Source organism: Copidosoma floridanum, unplaced genomic scaffold, assembly GCF_036245765.1.
Source record: "Copidosoma floridanum isolate Cflo_tuat_1 unplaced genomic scaffold, Cflo_Japanese_pri ptg000002l, whole genome shotgun sequence".
NCBI classification, from domain to species: Eukaryota; Metazoa; Arthropoda; class Insecta; order Hymenoptera; family Encyrtidae; genus Copidosoma; species Copidosoma floridanum.
This window is the reverse complement of record NW_028321879.1, coordinates 2,347,038-2,372,742: the sequence shown is the minus strand read 5'-3', so window position 1 is coordinate 2,372,742 and position 25,705 is coordinate 2,347,038. Positions and strand designations below refer to the sequence as shown.

Genomic DNA, 25,705 nt, shown 5'->3' with positions numbered 1-25,705 from the left:
TCCTGGAATTTTAAAAATTAGGCTCTGGAAAACCTGGAAATCTCAGGGAATTTTTTTCAGCAGATGCGGTGGACACCATGTTATTATTAACATCAACTTAACTGAGATTGCCAGATCGTCATTGTCGCATTGTCTTAGTCATAGTTATTTACAAAGCTTTAGAGTTACGAGTAATTGTTTGTAATTAAAAAAAAAATCTTAACTCACATTTATGCACCAATGAAATTTATTCAATGTTTGATTTAAAAAAAAAAATAATCGATATCTTTTACTGTACAAATTTTTTTTCAGATCTGTCTACCATACTGGATCTACCATTCTAAATGGTAGTCTGACCTCGAATTTAAAATCAGCAACCTCGAAAACTCTGGTAATGAAGTTTTGACAAAATTGAAAAGTTTTTTTTCTGATTCCTTTGAAATATTGGATCCACCATTTTGAATTTAAAAAATATGACCTTCAATTCGAAATCAGTCACATCGAAAACATATATTTGCAAACTTTTTACACCCGTGAAACGGGAGGTACACAACTGGAATGTGAAATAATCTAATTTTATCTCTTTTTATGGTTTTCCAGCTTTTTAAGGTTATGTGTTATGAATGTGAGTGTTTTTATCTGTATTGAATAACATATTTGACTAAATTTAATAGCTCAGATAATAATGATGATCATGAAAAGAATGGTAATGATAATAATAATGAAATTAATAATGATAATGATAGTAACAATGATAATAATAATAATAATGATAATGATAATGACAGTCATTTTCATAATAATAATGATAATGATGATGGTAACGATAACGATAATGACAATAATGATGATGATAATGACAATAATGATAATAATAATGGTAATGATGATAAAGACGACGACGACGACGACGACGACGACTGCGATGACAACGACGACAACGATGATAGAGACAATAACGATAATAACAATAATAATAGAATGATGAATTTTAGTCTTTGTGGGTACAAATAGATTTTCGTGTCCGTCTTTTTGTAGGGCACACGTGCTGGGGCAACGAATAATAAAAAAGTGGTTGCATGCATATTTCGATCATTTTACTATTTTATTTTGTTTGTCTGTACTTCAGTTATTTACTATTATTCGGGTGTTTTCTATAAGTGTCATTAACTTTTTTTCTTGTTCTTTTTTTTCTAATTTACAATTGTTATATTTCAGGAAGCGCGTCCAGAGGCCGTAGAAAATAAAAAAAAATAACAAGTTTTCATACATACATTTAAACCCACACACTCACGCACCCACCCCCCATACACATACAAAGGCTATTTTTATTCTGTAAATTGTTCATTACTTTAGAGGGCTATTTACGCGTCACCGAAGTATCTATTATGATATACAGCAAATAGCTCATTAGTTAATCTGGGGTAGTATCGGATTCCTATGCATCCATTATGATGCCCGGATTTCCTTGAAAATTTTGATGCCTAACGTCAAGTCTAACTATTGCTTGATAACAGTCTACAGAATGGTTAAGTATCGCCCGAATCTGTTTATTTATCCCTGAACCTTCATGTGCCTCCTTTTTTACTTTTATGTACGGTAGTAAGACATCTGTTTGCTCCTCATCGCTTACTTTCTTACTTATGGGTCCACTCTGTGACTTTTCGTTTGGTGTTCTTCGGCTCGATTCGATCTTATTTGGTATATTTTTTTGCTATTTATTATTCTGATGGATTATCATCTGTGTGAGTCTTTCAATTGCTCTCCATTTTTTTTATTCTCGTTTTTGCTTAGTATACCTGCAATTGCAAATGTTGTTAAGTGGGTACTTCTTAGATCAATGAATTTCTCGTCCTTTCTCACCGTTTCTGCTGTTAAGTTTTTCCGTGCTAGCTAGTGACCCCAGTGCATTTCTGCATCTGGATTTATGTTTAGGATTCAAGCTAGTTCGTGGACTTTAAGTGCATGAAGGTCAGTTATTCACTGACCCTATGCAAAATCACTATCCCGAGCTGTAGCTCAGCCACGCAAACCGCAGTACAATCTACTACAGTCAATGTCAACCAGTAGCATTTCTAAGTGGCATTTACGGTTTTTTAGTAGTATTTTTTTTGCTATACTCTCGTTTATAAATAGTGTGTTCGTTGTTTTCACCTCTTTTTGCGTGTCTTTTTATTTGCGTATGTACGCTAGTTTTTTATCTGCTGATTCTTGTGATACATCTTCTCCTGGATTTTTGTTGATTTTCTTCAGATATTATCGCCGTGTGCCTATTAATAGCATTTTTCTGTGATAAGCCTCTTTTCCTTGAAATCTTTTTTAATTAAGTAGTGTTCTTTTGTGGATTTAAATTTTCTTCAGATTTGGAGTCAGCTTCACCGTTGGATTGTATTATTAACCTATTCTCTTATCTAGTTTTTCTTTCTTAATTTCACTGTTACATCGTTTTTTCGTTTGTACTATATCATCTGAGTCCTCTGAAAGTAAGCAGTGAATTTTTATTTACTTGGTATTTCCTTGGATTCTTATCCTTAGAGTTGCTCTTAATTTGAATAAGCGTGACGGCAGTGGTGGTCCGTCGCTTTCGGCCAGTCCTTCATTCTCTTGCTTGTCTTCTAGCTCATGTAGCTTTTGGAGTGTCCGTTCAGGATTTATTTTGTATTCCTTGTGTACTGGGTTTTGGAAAAAGGCGTTTGGATCTTTATTTGATACACTTGGCTGATATAATATATGATGTCAAACTCATAGCCTCTCAATCCGACTTTGAGACTTATATCTAATGTTGAGTCTTTTTTACATTCGAAAATATTTTTGGAAGGCTCAGGATCCGTAACCACAATTAATTTTTGGCCAAACAAAAGAGGTCAGAACTTCTGTTTTGCACATACTGTCGTGAAAAATTCTTTATCGTACATAGGGTATCAAAGCGCACTGCCTTTGAAGCATCTTCAAGCATATTCAAATGGGTTGTGTTTCCCTATCATTCCTTGACTCAATGTTGCTCTAATAGCATAATCTAATACATCTGTTGTCATCACAACTTTTGCTTCATTTTTTAGAAATTGGCACTTTTTAAGCTCGATTTTTAGGTTTGCATTCGACAACTAGTGTAAAAGTGTAAATATTCGTTTCGTTCCAGGTTAAAAGCAAATACCATTATGTCGTCAAGATAAACCTTCATGTTGTGAACTCTGCAGACCTGCTAGTGCCAAAATCATGGCTCTTGAAAAAGTATTTAGAGAGTAAGAACAACCCATAAGCGTTCTTTCATACTGGTAATGCCCATCTGGTCCAGAAAATTTTTTTTATGGCCATCATCCTTTTGTTAATTCCAGATGTCCAAGTATATCACTCTGAAATGGAATTTGGTAGCAGCTGCCTACTTTCATCTCATTCAACTACCTTAAATCCATTACTACGTGCCATCGTTTTTCACCACTTGGTCCAGCGTGTTTTGGCACGGTTCGCATGCTCGAACTACACGGTAATTCAAATGGTTTTATCTTCTTGCTGTCATTGATTTTTCCGTAGACGTTCTTTCCCTGTGTTTTAATAAGTTTATTTTTAGAAGCTGTCCCTTAAGTCCAAATACGAATGGGTTACATTCTAAAAGTTCTCCCTTTACCCTTTCTTTAAATTTTTCATTTTCTACAAATATTAGCATCAAACTTTTATCTAATGCTTTTTTTTCATCCCCATCAACGTCAGCTGTTTCAGCTGTTTTAATAACCTTACACTCTATTATGTTAACCACCCTGACCAAAACATTTATTGTTTTGTTTGTTGTATTCAGGCACTCTACATATAACTTACCGTCATTGTTTAATACGACAAAGTTGCTAAATAAAATTCCTTTGATATTTTGCAGACGCACTCAGCCTATCTCTGTTTTTCCGTGTGCTTGCTTGACGTATGCATTTACAATTTTCTTTGTTCTTGCCATAATCTCTAAGCTTTCTGCCTTTTTAAGCGGGATTTCAATTCTATTTAACGTAATAGTATTTTTGCGGCATTCATCTGGCCGTCGTACAACTTAAATATGTCCCATCCTATTATACCTTTCACTTCTACGGTAAAGTCAAGTGAGACTATGTGCAAGGTACACATAAAATTTTTGAAAGGTATTCTTTCGACCCCAGTAATCGGCGTGCTCTACGTGTCACACCCCTTGTATTCACTTTTTCCGTGCTATTTATTTTGACCTTAAAATCTAAATAATCCTCTTTTATTATCGACATTTTTGCACCTGTATCGACATAAATTGTAGAGCTTTTATTCATGTAAGGGCTCTTTCAAACCACTGGTGGTGGTGTATTGTCCTACACTAGATTATTAACTTTTACCGTGCGAAGGTGTCTCTTCTTTTTCTTTAGTATTAGGTTTTTTTCCGATCTTTGTGAGAAACTGACTTGTTATTTTTATATTTTCTTTTAAATTCGTGGGTTTTTCCTCTGAACGTTATGTGTGCTATCTTATCAAGTTTGTTACTTTTTCTACGTTTTGGTCGATTCTCGAGTGAATCCTCGTTGCCAGCAATAGCTCTGCCTATACACTTTATATCATAAATATCTTATATTTCAACTGTTCTTTACCTACTCTGATTTTAAATGCCCATGATTTATTATCTTCTATTGGTTCATGTTCGACCATTGGGGATTGCTCAATATCCGGTCAATTTCAATGCTCTGTTTTCGAGTCCCTTACCCCCGTATCTTGTCTGTTATTTTAATTTCTATTGTAATCGCTTCTGCAGTCATCGTAGTAGAAGTATTGATTATTTTGCGTGTTGCAATTATCACCTTTCCTGTCATCATATTTCTTATAGTTATGACCTCCTTTTCTGTTTTTGTAATTACTTTTACTATTATTATTATTATTGTTATTATTTATACTATTATTATTATTATTATTGTTTATACTATTATTATTATTATTATTATTATTGTTATAATGATTATCATTAGTATTATTTTTATTATTATTATTATTTTTTTTTTTTTTCCGAGGTCGTCCAGAATGCCTTTATGCACGATAGAAGGGTGTACGAACCCTCCCCTGTGTGAGACTCGCTATAACCGTACCCACTAAACTGACAAATCTTTCTCCTGGGACACCCGGCTCGGAATCTGCTCTCGTATTTACACTTCAAGCCGGGGCCCCGGAGGCTTAGCCACTGGTTCGGGCTTCCTTCAGTGTTTTGTTACCAAAGCGTCTTGTAACTTTTGCGTCCTCTAGGGTATTTTCTAGTTTCCGTCATGCATCTGAGCTGCTCTTCTCTGTTTACTTGAAGGGAAAGAGCAAAATAATAAGCAGATGCTCCCCAGCGCGAGCCAAATCCGGTCACCCCCAACAAAGACGCAAGGAGCGCATCTACCGCAGAACCCATGGGGCGAAAACCTAGGCCACCGAGGTGCAGCTGCTCATCGGTAGAAAGGTGATATAGCGAAGCGGCCCTCAGGAGCCTGCCCACATTAAAGCACCTACGCAAGCCCCCATACCGCACACCGACAGCCCCGCTACCACGTCCCGGCGGCCCCCCCCCCTGAACCCCCTGGGTACTGCAGCAAAAACACCACCCCACGCCCCCCCGATGGCACCGGATCCACGTTTGTACCACCTCCGCTCAGTCGTCCAGATAACCGTCCTCCTTTTTGGCCTGGAGAACTGTATGTATGTATTGGGCTACTGCAGTCCATCTTTCTTCGTTTAGTAGCATTTTATCTATGACGTTGTCGGGATTAAAAGTTCTGATCCTTTCTTGCAGCACGTTTTGTTCGGCTTGCCACTCGATGCAGTGAAAGAACGAAGGTTCTGCGTCATCTTTGTCATAGCCGCAGTACTTGCATGCAGCCGTCTGTGTTTTCCGCATCTTGTTGAGGTACGGGCGGAAATACCTGTGATTTGAGAGGAATTGAGTAAAGTAGTAATCTACTTCCCCGTGTTTTCGCTCAGTCCATTTTTTAACATCTTTTATCAGGGGTGCCGTCCATCTACCTTTAGCTTCCTCTTGCCATCTATGTTACCAGCGTTCCCAGGTGATTTCCTGGCCGTTTTTCTTGGCCACCATTCTTCCTAGGTCCTGCTCCGTAAAGTGCTTTAATTGTCTTTCCCTCACAAGGAGGTCGATGGAAATTACGCCAGCTATCACCATTCGCAGACTCTGAGACTGTGTGATAGGCGCAGGCTATCCTTAAGGCTCCTATTCTTTGAACTTGGCCGATTTTCACTCTCTTCTTTTCGACGTTCATCTCATCTCCCCATATCTCAGCCCCGTACAAAATAATAAACTGGGCCGTAGACGTAAGGAGCCTACGTTTTGCAGGCTTTGGACCTCTAACGTTTGGCATGATTTGGCTTAATGCTGCTACTCTTGCCGCCGCCTTCTCTGCTGCTTGCCTAAGGTGGTTCCAAAACGTATGCTTTCTATCCAGCGTTACCCCTAGGTATTTTACGGCATCCTTCGTCATAACTTCTTCTTCTTGTTCCTTGAGGGGGATAATGGTATCTATCTCTTTCCTCGCCAGTTGTACCATCTCCGTCTTCCCTGCTGCAACTTCGAGTCCGTGGTTCTCCATCCGTAGAGCCACTCTCCGCATTACCTGGTTAAGTCGTATCTGGACAAGTTCCATCGCACGTTCAACGATCACTACAGCAGTATCATCCGCGCATCCAACCAAGAACGTCCTCTCAGGCATTTCCTGGTGGAGCAGTCTGTCGTATGACACGTTCCAGAGATCGGGTCCAAGTATAGATCCCTGGAATGCCCCTGCAGTTATTTTCTTATTTGTTTAGCTTTCTAATGTCGTATACGTTAAGAAGCGGTCCTTAAGATAATCTCTCAATACTCTCAAGAGACAGTCTAGTGTTCTAAATGTGTGTTTTCAAGCGTGAAGCATGTCCTTTTATCTTGCTGAGTTTAAAGCGTTCTTTACATCCAAGGTCACCAGAAGAACGAGGGGTCTTGCTCCATGGCATATGTCTCGAGTGCTCTGAACTGCTTTTACTACTTTTTCTACTGCTCCTATGGTAGACCTTTCTTTACTAAATCCGTACTGCCTGTTAGATAAGTCTCCCGCGTTTTGTATGGCCTGTAGAAGACAAGCCTTACGCAGCTTTTCGTATAACTTTCCAGAAGTGTCCAGCATGCATAACGGCCTGAGTGATGACAGGTAGTTAGACTCTCCCTTACCTTTATCGATTAGTACCAGCCGTACGTTTTTCCAGGGAGTTGGGAACAACCCCTTCTGTGAACATGCATTGAATAGACTTAAGAGCAGTTGTGGGTGTTTTGCCACCACTGTCCTAATGACTTCTGCCGGTATGTCATCTGGTTCAGAAGCTTTTCCGTTTTTTAACGATCCAGCTGCTAGCTCCACTTCCTTCTTGGTAAATAACGGTACATCTTCTATGAGCTCCAAGTCTGCTTGATCCTTGAGTTCTAGATGCATCGAGAATAGCGTATTCACGATATGCCTCATGGTATCCGCGTCTTTGTTTGCAGTTGGTGCCAGTCTTCCTAGCTTTTCCATTACTATGTGGTATGCTCTGCCCCAGAGATCGTTATTTACTTCCATGCACAAAGTCTGCTAGCACTGCTTTTTGATGTTCCTAATAGCAGCTCGCATCGTCTTTCTTATAAGCTGGTACTAGGAGTACCTTTATCCGGCCTCTGGTCTATTTCTGGCACTTTGATAGAGGCGTCTGTGTTTGAGTTTGCCTCAGTGCGCTTCTGTACTGCTTCTGCTGTGTTCAGGTTTCGTTTATCGCTTTGAATAGCAACGATGCTATTCTCAACTTTTTCCGCTAGTCGTTATGTGTCCAGCTTCTTAACATTCCATCCTGTTTTGCGTGCTATACTTCTTCTGTCTATTGTATCAAAGATTTCGAAGACGATATATTGGTGATTGATACCATTTTCGTCCTTAATTTCCTGCCATTCCTTCACTCTCGGCGCAAAGCTGTTCGAAGCCAGTATAATGTCTGGTATTGATTCGCCAAATCTCGGCCTTCGGAAAGTCGTGGTCCTTCCTTCGTTTACAATGACCAGTCCTAGCCTTGTCGCCATATCTAGGACTGCCCGGCCCTTAGAGTTTGTTGTAGGCATTCCCCATTCTACTGCTCTTGCATTGAAGTCTCCAGCAACTATAAGGTCGCTTTTCATGCCATCCCTGATGGTATCTTCGAGGTAATTTATTATTCTCCTGTATTCCTCGGTGCTAGGGTTTGGTGAAAAGTAGCAGCTGACATACGTGATGCCTCCACTTTTCGACCAGACAAAATGTCTTTCCGATTTGCTTGCATCTTGGCGGATTTTGTCTAGTCTAGAAACTGGAATGGCCGACATATTTGTTGCGTTGCTAAGCCACTTAGGTGGCTTAAAGTTTCTGTACTGCTCGCTGATGAGCGCTACGTCTACCCTTCTTTCACATAATATTTGTGGCAGAAGGGCATCTGCGTCAATTGCCCCGTTCATGTTTCCTTAGAGGACTTTGGGCATTATGTCGGGTTTCTTTTTCTTCTGTTTAGGACCTGTCTAAAGGCCCTGCACGCTCCAAATCCAGGCTCATGATTAGTGCTCTCTCCTCCATGCGCGGACTCACTGTATAGGACACATCATGGTTCGGTCTTGAAGTCCTTAGCTCTTTGTTTGTCTTTCCCGCATCTCCAGCAGAGGTCTGATCGGCCCGGGCCTCTACAGTCGTATCTTTTGTGCCCATGTCCAAGGCACCTGTAGCATCGCTGGACGATAATCCTGCGCCTTGATTGGCACCGGATCCATCCCACTGCTATCGTCCCTTTCCTCAAATGGGACAAAGCGCCAGACTCGTCCATTTCGGCTAGCGCCATTCTTTCCCGCCATCGATTTGGCGGTAGCATAACCACTTGGTTTCGCCTGGGTTTTCTCTGGTTTAAGCAGCCTCTTAGATGGCTGCTATAACTTCCTTTTTATCGGTGACTGCCTCTAAGTCTAGTACCTCCAAGGTAACTCTAGGTTTCCTTGATTGTACCTTTCCTGTGGTACCGATAGCCAGTGAGATGACCTGCGTCAACTTCTCTTTGTGTTTTGTGCTTTTGGCGAGCTCCACTAGAATACAACCAGCTTTTCTGCTGCGTATTCTGGTAACTTTCGTGCCGCAGTCTCTCGGGTCGACCGCGTTACGGAATGCTCCCAGTACTTCCGCGTATGACTTTCCTTGTGCTGGTTTCACGAGAATGGCATCGTTTCTTTCCTTTGCCTTTCTCCGCTTCTTTATTTCCTTTCCTGGCTTACTTTTGTTTGGAGTCGGTGTGCTACTTACCGGCTTCTTTCTAGCAGCCACTTGCTCCTTGCGGTTCGCAAGTGCCTGCTTTCTTTTGTTCACGACTTTCCTCCACAGTTCGTCGTCGTCGACGTTCTTACTTTTTTTCAGTACGCTCTGATCCACGGTAGCGCCATCGTCTCTACTTCTCTTTTTCGGAGGTTGTCTAATCACACAAATTGCTAGAGATATCTTCAACACTAACATCTCCCCCACAGTCTTCTGGTGGTGGCCTTTAAGGTCCTTTAAGAGTCCACAGATTTCTTCCAGGTGAACTCTGGCTTCCTTGACTGTGCTGCTGACGTTTGGCTGCCTGTCAATTGCTTTTTCAATACTTTGTAGGATGTCTGTCATCCTACCTAGTGCTTTTTTCTCCTCCTTTTCTGTGTCACTCTAGGTTTTCTATAGGTGAGCGACTACCGTTGATTAAGCCAGTGCCAGCTGATGTTCATTCTGGCTATTCTGATTTATATCCTGTGGTTCGTTGGTACGATCGTTTAACCAACCTCCAGTTGTCATTTGCTTTCGGATGTTAGAAAGCATAGCATTTTCGTGCTGGACGCCTTTGTGGCCTCCCCCAGAATCCGTGAGGCCAACACCAGTCACCCGGGCTTTCACCAGGTCAGAACTGGCGGCGATTCTCCTCTGAGAGGTTACCGCCTGGGGTACGTTGTTTTCATTAGCGTCACCCATGTTTTGTTTAATTCGGGAACCAACCCTAGTTTTTTTTTGGAGGTTTTCTCCTCGGTGTTTTGGTCCACGGGAACTATTTTATTCTGTTCCAACCACCCACGGGTACAAGCTCCGACCGCCGCAGCGCCTCAGAGCCATACACCCGCGGAAAGCTTGCCTCCATCTGCCACCCGGAGAACACGCGCCCCATAGGCTGACTACCTCAGCCCGGGGATTATTATTATTATTATTATTATTATTATTATTATTATTACTATATTATTATTATTATTATTATTATTATTATTATTTATTGTAAATTAAATTATTAATTTAATTGTACGCGGTTTCTCTTTTTTGTACAGCGTATATGGCAGCTTGTGGTGCTTGTATACTCTCGCGTTTGTGCGGCCTGATACTATTTGATAAAAGACTCTGACGAGTTAGCTAACTACTAAGGGACACTGTTCTATGTGTTCTTCCTGATAGTCGCTTTTAATTTCTGAACAATTAAGTATTGTATGCCTAAAAAATTTTCAATTTCCGTGACGAAAGCCAACCTCACACTTAGCACCGAACTGTCACGTGAGAAAACGGTGGCTTAAGCTGCACGTAATATAACGGGACCATTTTATGTTCAACAATCCTTTGTTATTCATTCTGGTGAGGAAAGGGTGTATTACTGACCAACCGATACTCTTGCTGTCCATTCAATGAATGACCCTTAACTCTTAGCTCTTCTTCTTATGTTTCCTGCTCTTCTATTCTGTAGGACCCTAAGTAGAAGGGGCATAGGGAGGCTTGGCTATATTCTAGTTAATGTTAATTTTAAAATGTGAAAAAATTTCAATAAATATGGTGATAAAATATACTTAACTATTTTTATACTTGTATTACTGTTTTTTATGACAGAGAAAACTTGTTAAAATTTTCCCTTAAAACAATTTAACTATGTTTAAAATGTATGTTGGTATTACATCAATCCCATAAACTACTGTTTACTATTTTTAAAGGTTTTTTGGCATCATGGAAGCCTCATCTTGAATTATAAATGTTAACTTCGAGTTTTAACTTTTTTTCAGTTCTACATCAAAAAATTCACTTTCTACATTATTTTAGTTTAAAGGTAAACAAAATAACTGCTCAATATATTTGAAAGCAATTATGATGCGATCAAAGTGTTTTCAATAATTCTGAAACACACTCACATGTGTACATTTTATTATATCATTAAATTCATGTTATGATCAAACTGTTTGAAGTAAAAAATAAGATAAAATGCACTTTTCGCTTTCTTAAAGAAACATATCATTGGCTAACTACGAAAAAGTAGTAGTTAATAAAGAAAGAAATTATGAAAGGACTTGCCACGTTGGCCTCTGCTTCATGGTATAGTCAATCTATTTTCTTCATATGTATACTAAAGGTGGGAAAGGACAAGAAGTCGGCGCTGCCACACAGTGGGATGAAACGGGTTTTTTTTTTCCGGAAATAAAATATCTCCAAGACGAATTAACCAATCTTGATGGTCTTTTTTTCATCTAACAGTTTATTTAACACAGAATATAGGATAAGTGGTCCGGATTCCAAACATCCCCTTCAAGAGGGTGAAAACAACCCTCAAAGTTGACAAACACCAAAAAAATTATTTAAAATTGACTTTTTCTACTATAATTGTTATAGATCGCCAGAAATTTCTTACAGAGACAATAAATGTTATACGGGATACACAATGGGTAGTGTAAGTATGATGAAGTGTGTTAAAACAACCCTTGAAATTTATAAAATAAAATAAAATAATTCAAAATTAACATTTTTTACTATAATTGTTATAATTCTCCAGAAATTTATTTAAGAGAAAAAAAGTGTGGTATGGGACACACAATGGATAGCGTAAGTATGTTTTAGGGGGTAAAACAACCCTTAGAGTTGATAAAATTTAAAACATTTTATTTAATATTGACAATTCTAAGTGAAATTCGGAATGTAATACGGCGAATTTTGCACTTCGAGTCAGAATTTGGACTTGTACGTATATGTGAGGGTCTCTTCGCAGTTGAAGAGGCCTCGTGTTCAATAAGGGAAGTTACGTTAACTCAATAATAATAAGCGAACTGAATTATTTGAATTTTCTCAAATGTACTAAAATATCTACATTAAACACAATAAAGCACAGGATGGATCTAGTCGGGTAAATACTAAATAAGTAAACAGAATTCCGGGAAAAAGCTGAGAAGCATGAAAAACCCAATTTATTAGAAAAAGGCGGACAAATTAAATAAACTGTAATGTAAGTAAAACAAAATAATGGAGGTGTGAGCAGCGTGTGTATGCGTGTGTAAAAAGATCAGAGAGACGGTCAGTAGAAGTAGAGTACGAATGGGTCTGCACGTGGTGCTGAGCCTGAGAGACCGGGAAGACGGAGACGTCGATTCCACGTGTCACTCGAGCTGGTGGACGTCCAAGGAGGTAGGTAAGAGTGGAGAGGAGCTCTCACACTCTACGGACCGACTGGCCAAGCGCGGTCGCACAATTAAGGGCGACGATGATGACGTGCCCGGTCGGTGGTAATCGCGGCGAAGTGAAGTCGCCGGACACACGTGTGTGGCGCAATCCGCGGCACGTGGTGAGCCCGCGCTCGCGAGCAATTTACGCGTGCTCCGCGTACACGACAAAACTATTATTCGCGATCAAAAATGTTGTTCACGGATTGAATGTTTAACATTAACCCAAAAACGGAATCGATGGTACAAACAAGTAAAAGTACTGATCTCACCAAGTGGCATCGGCAGAGGACTGTCGTCAGCGAGGAGCGAGAACAGAGTGAACGAATGCGCGCGGCACTTTCCTGAAGATTCGGTAGCTCTCCCGCATTATCCTTTTCTCTCTCCCTCCGGTCCGAAAGCACACCAATTAGCAAACGATGTGTAATGGACACGCCCGCGCACGTGTGCAGGATTTTTCCGATGTGAGCCGAACGGAGTGTGCACGATCGAGAGAGACTAGCGTATACCTATGTCGGTTCGAGACGGAACAGGACCTAACATTTTACTAATTCCGAAATCGGGAACCCTGAGATGCACCGATCATACATATAAAATTGTTAAATGAGAAATGGCATCATTGCTAAAGGCATACATATTTCTGTACCAATCGTTTCTTAGTTGACTAATGGGAGCACTGACAATAATTTGATTCTTAGGTCGGCAATAGATGAAACATGAGTTTTGTTAAAAAATAGTTGAATTTATAATGTTACGAATAATCATTCAACAGACATGACTGTTGCATTTTACAAAACTGTTTTTTGAATGGGTTTAAATGTATAAAATGCCCAGGACTCCAAGGAAAAAAAAGGGTTTTAGTAGTACAAAGTAGTCGACCCAAAAAATTGAAAAGGCTGCACAGCACCAAAGGTGGCTGAAAACGTATTGCAGTATCTGATGCCTCTGAAATAGTATTATATGAGCGAGCCCATGACATTATTAAACTGGCAGAGAGTGATATTAATTTATTGAAACTATCTTTACAATTATGTGAAAAGCGGAGTAACTTGCAAAAAACAGTTAGCCTAAATAATAGTGTTTCACAAAATTTTCTTGTCGTACATTCAAATGAATCTGCCTTAGCATTGTACCTTGAGAACGATTACAGTAAAAAAAAAATATCAAAATTTACTTAAAGATACAACATCACAAAACGTTCCCATTTATCCGTCGTACGTTGAAATTTGTAAAAAAATGGACGGAGGATTTGACAGCTCTGTTAACCATACTAATGCACATCAGATAGATAACCCTGAAAATGAAATATACAACAGTGAATTGTCATTATTTGTAACAAATATACTACTTTTGAAGCTAGACTGTGGTTCCAGTGGTAAGATTCATTTTTATTTTATAATATTTTTTATTCAGTACATCTTAATATCATAAGATTAAAAAATTGTTTGTCGATCGGTTAATACTGATGGCTTCATGTAGTATACTTCATGCAGATTAATAAATCAATCCAACCATTTGTACTTTATTTTGGGTTTTTATTTAAACAACTAAGGGTACGTAAGATTTATAATTCTTAAAAAAAAAAAAAAAATACAAATAAAAGTTAAGTCCAAGCGCATTTTGTAGTAACAGTGAGCTAGTAACTTAAAAAATGTCATGTAGCTACAAAAAAATTTTTTAAAGCAAAACAAGTATAAAGTGAACTGCTAATGCTAATCAAACTTTTAACACTGGCTTTTAAGTATTAAAAAGTTATTGTTCAATTTTATGCTTGAATGGCTATGTTAATCAATACTTTCGCAGATAGAAATTTGTGGCTAAATCCCACACCACAAAGTGTTAGATTTAGTCGGCCGCTTTGAATCGTAATAGAAAAAGAAAATGAAGAGACAATTACCAAAGAATTTCAAAGATTAAAAAACGAATCTTTAAATCTTCAAACACACTCCTTTACTCTATTAAACAAAAAAAAGGTCTCAGAAAGTTCGAAGTATTTTTGACAATGTTTGATGGAAAACGCCTTAATGCGATAGTTGGAAATCCAGCAACAAGTAGATGTCCCATTTGTTTGTGCTCGAGCTATCAGTTTAGAGATAAAACGAATAAGTTTTTACCAAAAAGCGTAGCATCGGAGTATGGAATCGGCTTTCTGCATTGTAAGATCAAGTGTTTTGAAAACTTAGTACATATAGCCTATTGCAGTACGATTACACCACCTACGTGGGATGTTAGATCCTCTAATAATGGTTTGGATAATTGTACGGTATGTATTCTTAGAATCAGCATTTTGTGTGCATATACGGTTGTTAAAAAAACAAACTATTTGGTGTGAGATTAAAAAAAACATTTTATTAAAATCAAATTTAGTACAACTACCCAAAGCATTTTCTGATAGCACACATGGGAGATTTTATAAAAAGTTTTTTTCATTAAAAAACAGAAACATTTCCAAGGTAACCTTTAGGTACGAATGTATTATCAGATAAATAAAAGAAACCATTTTAAACCTAAGTTTGTTGTTACAACGGTCAAATGTTCACTACTCTAAAAGTTGCTCTTTGAATTAAAATGATGATAAAAAAATTGTTTCATATTACTATGACTCATAACAAATTATCATGGATTGAATATAAGTGAAAACATCTTTTTCAAGTCAAGTCTTAGTTTTTTGTCTGAAATGGAAGAACGAGATATCAGAAATAAAACAATGAAACTTTAATCATTAAAGTGCACTATGGAAATTTGTATATAGTATTTATTTTCATTCTCGTGAATTGACTAGAAAATACATAAAACGAATTACATTCCGTAATTCTACTCAGCTATAATCGCAATACGATATAAAAGTATGATTTCGTTAAACTATTGTATGGCCGGCTTAAAATCATTTCCAGTATAACTATTAAATATTCAGTAGCATACATACGTACATAGAAAAAAAATGATAAATGATTTTATTAATATAAATTTCTGTATTATAATAATTGCTTTTTTGTAGAAGAATTTTTAAAAAGGAAAAAGATGATTCAAGAATGAATATACAAACGCTTTGGTATTCGCGTTGATCAAGTTAAGCAATGTTCTGGAACCACTAATACTGGAAATTCAGCATGAACATGTTTCGATGACCCAAAGAATTTTGCTAAGTCACTAGAGATGGACGCATAATTAGTTTAAAACATTACACTAATTTTATCATTGTTTGATTCGAAAAATGAAGAGGATTTAAAGAAGTTAAAAAGCTGTGCCAAGGTACATAAAAATTACACAACGATAAATGTGAGTTTGTTCGCCTAAGTGTTCATAAGTTATTAACGCACGGCTGTGAAGATGCAAAAAAATTATCTTTACCATTAAATTATTTTTCTAAGGATGCCCCGGAGGGATGGCACCAAATTTATCGAAAAAACTTTATATTACACGCTAGGCAGAATAGCCGAAAGGCGAAGCTGCGAGAGACATTTAGTAGAGCACCAAGTATGAGTGATCCCAAATTATCTTTGTACTACATAAGCGATCATATCAAGCAGCATAAGACCAAACAATTGAGCAAAGATGCTGAAAATTACTTAAAAAATAAGTAAGTACGGCTGAAAAATACCCTTCTTTATTATCATTATGACATCAACAAGTTTATATTCAATGACAGTTTTTGATAAGTTTCTTTAATGATTTATTTTTCTATTAAAATTTATTGAACAATTTATGATCGCCTACAAAAGCATCGTCATTAGTATCTGGAACAGTATTTATAATTTAAATAAACTTTATCATGCCCAAATGCCACTACATCATTTTTTATATTGCTTTACTATTAATGATTGTTGGACGTACATTGTGAAAGGATTATGAAGTAAACACTGTAAATTTTTATACCACGCAATCTAACATTCACATAACATATATTTATTACTTAGTGAAAAAAGTATGAAGTTTGGTGATGAGGCAGTTTTAGCCAACAGACATTGTGGTTATTCTGTCGCCACATTCACAATCAGATGGATCTTGCAATTTGCTATAAGAAACACAAGTGATGAAAGTATCAAATATGATTGAAAAAACATGCTTTTAATAGGAAAATACGAACGAAATGTGTATATTTTTGTAAATTTTTCTTGCAGATATGTAATGAATGATAAGTTTGTGAATATCGCTGAAGAAGAAAGAAAGGGTGGAGATGTTTCTGACTTAAATGTGGACGAAGATAGTAGTTTGAGTCAGAAGTAGATTCTGTTAGCAACGATGAAAAATGATCCGAAAAATATGTCTTACAATTTTTTACGAATGAATAAGGTATAATACATATTAAAGTTGCACACAGAAAATGCGGCATTGCGTGACGAGTTCGAGAAATTAAAGTCCGCTCAAGCCCCAATGTAACATCTAGTGTGGTTGCAGGTGCGACTCCTTCTGTGGATTTAAGACTCACGGGAGTGCCCTTCGAATCCAAATACTCTGCCTCTGACATTGTACGTACCCTGCTCACAATTTTCGGTTTGGGACACCTATACTCTGATATCCTAGAGATCAAAGAAGAAAAACCCATGAGCCGTGGTGAGGGGAGAAATAGAGCTCGGGGAGGGTTGCTGAGTCTGTGATCGAACGGGCGGAGCTCCCGACCTACAGGAACTTCTGGGTATTCCTAAAATCAACCGACACACGAAATTTTATATTGAATGCAAAACGGTCTTATGGAGAATTAAATTTCATTACCCTTTTTCCAGACTTGTATAGTAGCTCGACTGTCAAGCTCTATGAGATGCTATCACGTTTGGTTTACAAACTCTTCCACAGGGTGAAAGATGTCGCGAAGGAAAAGCGATATATGTATGTCTGGTTGTATGAAGGTCAGATTCTCGTGCGAAGATTGCGGGAGTGAGTGTATTGGAGCATATCATGCTAATTCTGTTGGCCCTCAAATGGAGGTGATCGGATGGTTCTTGCTTGAATATGATATTAATATTCTTTCCGTTACAGAATTTTGGTTCGCACTGGCGCGGAACTCCTCTTTATATTCGCTTACTTCATACCGATTGTATTAAAATGACCGAAGGCTGAGATCATGCACTGATAGGCGAGAGGCGTCCAAAAGGGGAAGTTCTTTAGACTTTTTTTGAAGCACTCAGTAGATGCTGTGTGCGCTATCCTAATTTTATTGTCGCTGGCGACCTTAATATGGATATGATGAGGGAAAATTACTAGTAGTTACATCTTCGCCTTTTTTTCACTGATTACTCGATACAGTTGGCTGGCTTTCAACCAACGCATCATTGTGGTAATAAACATACCTGGATTGACCATATTATAGTTGATTCCTTAGATAAAGTTCTTTCTTTGGACCAATCTGATGCTCTATTTATAGGTGAGCACGACTATATCTACATTGACTATAAATTTTATGTTGCAGGTCCTACTCCGCTACAAGCGCGATCACGTGATTCTCGGTACTTCTCGGCTGAGGCCTTTTCGTTGGAACTTCTTGTGACGATGGAGCGTGCGACAGGTGTATTGTATAGCGATGACGTATATGCGGCTTTCAGGAGATTTAGAGAAATATCTATTGGACTTGTTGATGTTCATGCACCCTTTAGGGAGCGTCATCACCACTGTTCGCCCGTCCTATGGTTCACTGACGAGCTTAAAGACTGTTTTAAGCGTCGTGATCGGCTCTATAGGAGGGCTAGACGTACGGGTAGTGAGGATATTCTCAAAGAATATCAGATTGCTCTTAGTGATCTAAGGGTGGCCGTGCGCCGGGCTCGTGAAGAGCATCTCTGGTGGGTATTATTAAATTCCACCAGTCAGTCTAGCTCTCGAAAAATCTTACGACATTTGGGTCTTATTTCGGTTGGGCTTCCGTCACCTTTGACCTGTCTACTGGCTGAGTCTTTAGCGGATCACTACTCGTTGGTGGCATGTGCGCACGAGCCTTGCTCTCTGGATGACCTTGAGGATATTGTTGGGGTGGCACGTGATCGTGGTTTTTTATTCGCCCTATTATCACAGTGGATGTGCTCTGGGCAATCATGCACTGTTAAGCCAAGACGACCAAGAGCTCAAGCATCGATGGTCTATCTTTGAGTTACTTTAAGGATGTCACATCGATCATAGCCCCATTTTTGGTACATCTGTTGAACCTCTTGCTTATATCAAACAAATACTCGGTATATTTTAAAGCTATCCACTGTTGTGCCTCTGCAAAAGGTTGGAAGCCCGACGACTCTGAATGATACGTGCCCGATTGCAAACCTTGCTTTATGTGCAAAGGTATTTGATTTCTTGATAACGGACCAAATTTACATTTACTTAAAGGGTGCCTCGCTTTTGTCGCCTCATGAGTCGGATTTTCATAGAGGTAACAGTACTCAGACGGCGCTGTGAAGGGTGACTGATGATGTTCGCAAGGGTATAAACAGAGGTATGTTCACAATATCGGTCTTTTTTGATTTTGAAAAGGTATTTGACAAGATAAAGCTCTGCAAGCTTCTAAAATCGTTGTGTAACATGGATTTTTCAGCAAATTTGGTTAGGCTTTTGCATAGCTATCAGAGTGGGTGTTGTCAGGTGGTCGAGAGTAAAAATGATGAGCAAACTTATCCACGTTGGGTGACTTCTGGGATTCTTCAAAGGTCATCACCCGATCCCATACTGCTTCTTATATTTGTAAACTCGATCGTGTCGTGCCTCTCAGTTTGCCAGGCTATGCTCTTCGCAAATGATCAGCAGATATTTATCCGATGAGCTCTTACTTACTAGGCTGCCACTATAGAAAGATTAAATGAGGAGATAGCATCGAATGTTCATTAGGCAGGTTGTCACGGACTCTCCTTAAATCTGTTAAAGACCTAGGCGATTATATTTGGTACGACGCAGCAACACATGCGTCTTGACCGATCGCTGTTGCCCCTGGCGTTAATTTGCGACCAACCCGTACTCTTCCTTACATGAATTAAAAGCCTAGATTTTATTCTTAGTGAGGACTTAACGTGGAATGCACAAGTCTCTCATGTTTGCTCTTCGGTTCATGGCGCACTTCGTAGGCTGCGTTATAGGGGTGGTTCCTTACCTTGGAGAATAAGGAAGACTCTTGTCACTGCGCTGATGTTACAGTACATTGATTATGCGTCCCTCGCTTACCTTGTTCTTTCTAAGTACCTTGATGTTAAACTGCATGGACTATTAAATACGGTTGTTCAAATTGTCTTTGGAGTCTGACGTGATACTGAGATGAAACCTCTATACAGTCGACTCAACTGGCTGACTGTCAAGTTGCGCAGAATGCCCACCTTGGGGAGGGCATTGTATCACATATTGGGCACAAATAATCCACAGTACCTCGCTGATCTTTTTTCTAGTGATAAAGGTCTCAGGTGGTCTGTGAGACGGGCGGGGCCGGGTTCCACGTATTCTTTGCTTGGACGGTTGAGTATGAGCGATCATTTTAAATTAGTACTCTAAAGTTCTGGGAAGAGATCCTGAATACTGTAAGAGGAAGTCGCACCTTTGAGTCTTTTAAGTAGGCGTTGCACGATTTTCTTATTGCGTCACACTAAGCAGCGAGTCGCATTTTATCTTCGTTTTCTATTATCTTCAAATGTTCGCGAAGATTTATGTATAGGTTCGATTTATATATTATTTTCTACAAAACTGTGCCCAAACAAAGAAATTTATTAATACTGCAAACAATTTATAATTATTTAATAATATACCCTTTGTAATTTAAACCTTGTTAAACTTTGTTGCCATACGGTCAATCCGACCATGGCATAATAAACTCGTTTTCTCTCTCTCTCTCTCTCTCTCTCAAACATCTGGTCTGAAAAGTAATTAGTCTGATGTTAACAGTCTGTACAATAATACCGAGGAATCTAGGGTGATTTGATTTGTTACTCGTAGATTTCAAGTGAAATTTCTGTATTAGAATTTTGCTTATGCCAAACTGAAAGGCAGTTTTATTTCTCCTTGTGACTCCATTAAACTATTCATTGTACCCTTGGACTCTCCTTAAGATTTATTATATCGGGCCTGATAAGATTGTACCCATTGAATGAATAAAACTATTAAAAGAAGTAAATCTCTTCAAGCTGTAAATAATGATGATTAGAAGTATATGGAGAACATGAATATAACCACAAAAAATGTCTTCACTCTATTTTGACATAAATCACAATTGTATATATCATAAGCTACAGAATTTTATCTCTCATACTAGAGAATATAAGAAATATTATTTAGAGTCTTGAATTTTTAAATTTTAACAAATTGTTTTAGCAGACTTGTATTTCCGTAGATTTTAAAATTAATATTGAACTCCAACAACAAGAATATGATGTACTACTGCTACTGGTTTCAATGATATTCGTTATATTTCTAGCCAAATTTATATCCCACCGTTGGACTTCAAACACCTGGAGAAGTTGTAGATGCTAACTTTGGTCAATCACCGTTTGTGTTTGACATAGCTGATATGATAAGCGAGTTGCGTGTGCGAACTCGATCTCAAATCATCCATTTTCCATTACTCGATCATGGACAAGGTCAATGGCAAAATATTTTACACAAGTAAGTATTACATTTAATTTTGTCATCGTATACAATAATCTGTTGTATGTATTGTAAGAACCTTGAAAACCAAATTTGAAGTATCTTATCTGTAAGGGTAGTAACTATTTTTAGAATATAACGAGCTATAAGGAAAACTTGTCAATTTACATGCTCGACGTAATTTTTAAAATTGTATGAATTATGTTAAAAACGTAATATATATTAAATTTTTTAATATACTAGTTCAGATGTTGTGCAAAGATAATTTAATAGAACTTTCACCTCATAATATTAAAAAAATAATGGTTATAGTTATTTAAGATTTGTCTATGATTCTTTTCAACAATATTGTAGCTTTAGTGTTAAATTAGAAGTCGCTATAAAAAATTGTTTAATCTTTTGTTTCGTTTTCGGATGTTATTCATTTTTTTTTATCTAAAATTTGCGTGGGTGGCAAGAGTAGTAACATTTTTTTAGAATGTCAAAAATTTATCACTAATAATTTTCACAACTGTAGTTTTAAACGACGTTTTTTATTATACAATGCGATGATATTTTTAAATTAAAAATTCAATACTCATTAGTCCTTGTGTTTATTAGCTGATATCTTTTTTTAAATATATTTTTAGCAAAAGAATAACAATTTTGTTTCGTCACTCATTTATTTCTAACTCTTGAACATAATTTCATGTACAAGTTCCTCATGCTATTTTACGAATTCACCGTTGGTTAATAAGCAAAATGATTATAACTATTTTTACATTTTCATTTGAGAGCACCCAAAACAAACAGATTACTCGGTGCTCATGAGTGTATTTTTATTAACGCTCTAAGCCCTAATTATATAAAATTCCAAGAAAATAGCTTAACAACTAATATACTTTTAGCTGTATATTAATTATCTATTGTTACATAAGTCTTGTAAAGCGATTTAGTTTGTTCTGTAAATATTAACCTAAATAACGAAGGTAAGACACTTGTCTCTCTAGTCAAAAGCTGAGTAAAATTAGCTCAAATTTAAAAAAAAGTACAACTGATAGTATTTGAATGATTACTTCTTAAAACATATTAACCTGATTTTTTTTTACCTACAATCGACAAACGTGTTTCAATTGGCCTAAAAATTTACTTTCGAACATCATGATGCCGGTGATTACAAGAACGGGAGAGCAAAAATATGAGAAATTATGAACAGGGAGGAAATATATTATTATTATTATTATTATTATTATTATTATTATTATTATTATTATTATTATTATTATTATTGTAAACTGACATATCACGTAGTACCTAATGATATTCATTGTGATACCTCTACTTAAACTGTATTTTATATTTGTCGTTTTATAAGTGTACCCCATGTAAGTGGCAAATATTCACTCGCAGTTTGCATTTATGTCATGTCTGTTAATTATTGTTAAACTAACAAGGTTTGCGTAGCTCTCTAAAATCTCATCAGTTAGGATTCAATAGGAAGGACTGCTTAACGTCTACTGGCACATATTTACACCAAAAGCACCGCAGGATTATCCTGGAGTATACTATACCACCTATATATACAATATGAGCTCTTGTAGCGTCTAATATAAATATATTACAAACGAGTTTTTAATCTTTTGATAGTTAAATAATTGTTAGCAATCAGTCCAACCCTTACAGCTGCTCAACCAACCGAAAAAAAGTGAAACTTCAGGATATGCAAGTTTATGATATGATAAAAAGTAACAAAAATTGTATTCAATTTAATCGTATGCTCCAAAAGATCGATCAAATACAACTTAAACAACTCATGAGGATAAACGTTTTCTTTTAATTATTTAAGTAACGATGTGTCAACTGTTATTTATATGTATATATATATATCCTTAGGTAAAACATTATTATGTAAAAAAAGGTTATTATGAGGACAAAATCGTTTTTATGCGGACTGTCCTCATAACTTATCAATGTTATTAGTATATATTCTAAAGGCACGTAAAGTTCGCATAAGTCACCTCACATAAAGATATATTTATATATACTTGATAGTGGAGGTCCGCTTTCTTGTCCGCTTCGTGCGCTGGCCCCCAAATTTATTTGTTATTTTATGCTACTTTCGGTGAAAACAAATACATTTACATTAGAAATGAATTTGTGCAATATAAGACAGTTCTTGCTCGGCATACGTGCAATATTAAGAATTGTTTACCTTCATTCTACATTTAGTGATGTACTCGGTATAAAGAATTTTGTTGTCCTTGATAAAATTTTTATATAAATTAGCCAATTGTATTTAAATAAACCTACTGCTTCAAGCTTTATGAGCACGATTCTTATTTTTTAATTTATAAATGGGAAAATTATTTTAATTTTATCATATTCTACTTGAATACAAAATGTTAACAATACTTTTTTAGAAATATGTGTACATCTTACAGTATAATAAGTATGTATTAAATTACACTACTGATTTTGTAATTTGATTCAATGTTATTTAAATTTATTTGTGTAAGTATCATGTCATTCAAAGATAAATCTAAATAAAAAAATTTTTAAACATTTATCACCAATATTACCAAAAAAAGGCTTAGCGCCACAAAAACTTTATACTTACTAATGAATTATAATAGAATTACTATAAATTAACTGATGATCTTACTCTTAGTTGTATAAGTAAATAAATTATTAATTATTCATATGTTTTGAGTCCATCTTTTGTGTCTGTGTTGAGGCTGGTGAGATATCTTGGTGAGAAGTAGGAGGAGACGGGGTATGGTTGTGCCAAAGGATGGTTGTGACAGTGGTCATATTGGCGAAACTGTAAAATAGAACCGCCAAATACAAGAGGGGGGAGGATTAGAGTGCTACATCACTTGTGCTTCACAGTATAGCATCAGCTGTCTTGTGATGTCAGCGACAGCAGAGGCCTACATTGCTTTTGGGGAGTGAAATGTAAGTATTTTCATTTAATTTTTCTTGCAATTATCGCTGTACATGTACCAATCGAGCAGTGAGTATTTTTCCCCTTTATAAGATACACATTAGTGCATAAAAATCAGTGATTACTTTTCATGTCAGCTATGTTGTGTTGACATGGTAATTTTTTTTTTCAAATGAGTGCGGTGGGTACGGTTATGCCATACTGCCTGGGTACGGTTGTTACATAAGTATAATTAATTTTTTTCTTTTCAGATGCCTCGTGAACGTTCCAGGAGAACGGAAAGAGGTGCATGTAATGTTGAAAGGCATACAATGATACAAAGCAGGGGATTTCTGTACGAAAAGCTGCAGAAATGCACCAAGTAAATCACATAACATTATTGCGATACGTTCGTAAACGTGATGTAGCCAATGCGAACGGCAATAACGGAGGCAGCATCAGTATAGGTTGTGTTGCTTACAGCAAAGTCTTTACTAAGGAGCAGGGATAGCTGTTGTTAAAATACCTACTTCGTTGCGCGAATATATACTTTGGGTATATAATATCTATAATAGTAAGTGATACTATTCAAAAGTAGATAAAAGACATAAAATTTTCTAAATTTGATGCCTTTAATTGAAAATTGATGTTAAATTTTCCGAAAAGAAGGTGCTGTTACCTTATGTTACACATAAGATACAATAAAAGTGATTTCAAACGGTTTTAATGTATTTTTTCAACCTGTCATAACCGTCCCCAGGCATTGTCACAACCGCCCCTGGGGTGTGGTCGGTTGTGACATTTTTTTTTTTTTTTAACAACTCGTGCGTATAAACGGCTGTACCTGTAGTCATAATTTTTGTACACACATGTAGAGGAGTCTTCAATTTATCTTGCCCAGGAATTTTCATCGCACTGAATGTCATACTTTTAAAGTTACGGACTCTCAAGTAAAAATTAGCACAACCGTACCCAGTCCTCCCCTACTGTATATCAAAATAACAAAAATAATATTTGCATACTCTTACGATGTTATTAATATGTATATGTTACCAGCAAATAATGTCCTCTAACATTTATGCGTGTGTGTATTAGTTCACTTGTGAAGGATATATATATATAACTGATGAAAACAGAGACATTACTAATCTTGAAAAAATAGCTCCAAAGTTTTTTTTTTATGTAAAATGACTAATCAAAATAAGATAGTGTTTATTAACAGTCAAACTTGTGAAAATAATCCATTCAATATGCTTATCTTAAAGTAATAACCCTACACTTTCAATAATAATTACAGTTATTTCGTACATCCCAAGTCTCTGTTATCTCTCCCTAAACTGATTACCAGAAAGCCCAGAAAGTTTTTTAACCCCTCAAGTTACGTACTTTCAGATCAATTAATATTGAATCTAGTAAATTTTACGCCTTGTCAAATACTAAGTAACTTCAAACTATGAAAAAATATATGTTCGAAGCTCTTATCACCTGGAGACGCAGTAACTTTATTTTTAACTTATGTAATTCAGAAACTCAGAAAATTTATATAATTTACAACCCTGAACCTTGTTAATTTTATAGTTAAAACTCTTAATATTGAAAAGTAGGAGGGTCTCGTTCCCTGTGCGCTTCACTTGCTATCCTCCATGTGTCATAACAAAATAATTATTGTGTTACACGTAATTGATAACAAAACACAAACATTTGCTAGATACTTTTGTAATAATTAATAGAATTTTAAATTCGAAAACATTCTGCTCTCAAAGTTACACTCCGTTGGACATGAAAATATGATATCTTATTATACT

General features: G+C 36.9%; 1 protein-coding gene across 1 annotated transcript in view; it reads left to right on the top strand.

The window, feature by feature from the left end:
- Window positions 1-25,705, top strand: part of RanBPM (Ran-binding protein M) — a 683,537-nt gene that overhangs the window by 93,089 nt on the left and 564,743 nt on the right. Inside the window, exon 3 of the mRNA XM_089595272.1 lies at window positions 20,829-21,016. Within this exon, the coding sequence (XP_089451398.1) occupies window positions 20,829-21,016 (188 nt within the window). The remainder of the gene's footprint in view (window positions 1-20,828; window positions 21,017-25,705) is intronic.